General features: G+C 65.9%; 1 protein-coding gene across 1 annotated transcript in view; it reads left to right on the top strand.

Moving 5' to 3' along the window:
- Positions 1-1,160, top strand: part of CCDC88B (coiled-coil domain containing 88B) — a 15,425-nt gene that overhangs the window by 9,415 nt on the left and 4,850 nt on the right. Inside the window, 2 exon segments of the mRNA XM_015568980.1 lie at positions 751-846; positions 925-1,065. Coding sequence (XP_015424466.1) covers positions 751-846; positions 925-1,065 — 237 coding nt within the window.

Raw genomic sequence — 1,160 nt, 5'->3', positions numbered from 1 at the left:
CTGCATGCAGATGTGCCAGGCGCATGGGCTCCTGTCCCTCCCGAGGCCCCTCTGGTCTTGCCCCTTGGTTCCTGGCCAGTTGCTCCCTTGTGACTCCTTCGGGGGCCTGTTGGAAGGAGCACTGTGCTGAGAGTCAGGCTGACTCTGCCACGGCCGGTGGTCTTCTGGGGCCTCGTCTCCCCCTTCCTCAAAGGGGCAGCACCGGGGGCTTTGTTCTGAGATAACTGCTGTGTCTTTCCCGCTTGGCTCCCCGCCTCCCGCTACTGCCTAGTGAGCTCAATTGCTGCTGTCGTCCTAAGTCGGTCGTTATTTCTGACGCCCCTGCAGTGTGTGGGCTCAGCGCTCAGCACAGGGGTGTGGTGGAGCCCAGTGTCAGGCTGCCATGTGCAAGGGAGCTCACAGTTCACCTGGCACAGAGGCAGGAAAACAGGTGACGATCGCAGGTGGTGCCAGGGGCCAGTGGGCAGCCAGCAGACTGCCTCGCTGGCACGTGTGGGGTTGGTCAGGGGAGGCTTTCTGGAGAAAGTGATGTTGAAACTGGGGCTCAGAGGAAGAGTGGGACCTGCAGAAGGAGCAGCAGGGCCAGGCACGAGCTGTAGCACCGAGAGAAGGCGACAAGGGCAGGATGAGAGTGATGGGGCTGCGGGACAGGAGTGCGGGGCGGTGGGCCAGGGTCCACTGTTGAGGTCCCTGTGCCATCACCATGCACTGCCACTCCCCTGCGTGACCTCCCGGGGCCTCTCCTTGCAGCTGCGCCAGGGCCCTGTGGCGCTGGAGCCCAAGGAGCGCGCTGAGCCGAAGACCCCGGAGGCCCAGAGCGGGCGGCTCGTCGAGGTGGAGCGCAGTGTGAGTGGTGGACGGTGGTGGGCTCGGGGGCTGAGGCGGGCAGTGGCCTGGCCACTAACTCCCCTCTGTGCCAAGCAGAATGCAGTGCTGGTGGCTGAGAAGACGGCTCTGCAGGGGCAGCTGCAGCTCCTAGAGGGGCAGCTGGGAAGCCTGCAGGGGCGCGCCCAGGAGCTGCTGCTGCAGAGCCAGCAGGCGCAGGAGTGCAGTAGTCGCCTGCAGGTGGGTGGTGGCTGGGTGCCCGTCCCCCCCCCGATCCCTGCCCACTGCCCACGGTCCCCTGCCCCTTTCCCCCGCCTCAGCTCCCAGGCAGCTGT

This window comes from Myotis davidii, unplaced genomic scaffold (genome assembly GCF_000327345.1).
Source record: "Myotis davidii unplaced genomic scaffold, ASM32734v1 scaffold425, whole genome shotgun sequence".
In the NCBI taxonomy this organism is placed as follows: Eukaryota; Metazoa; Chordata; class Mammalia; order Chiroptera; family Vespertilionidae; genus Myotis; species Myotis davidii.
Note: the sequence above shows the minus strand (reverse complement) of the source record. Positions and strands in the feature narration are given on the sequence as shown.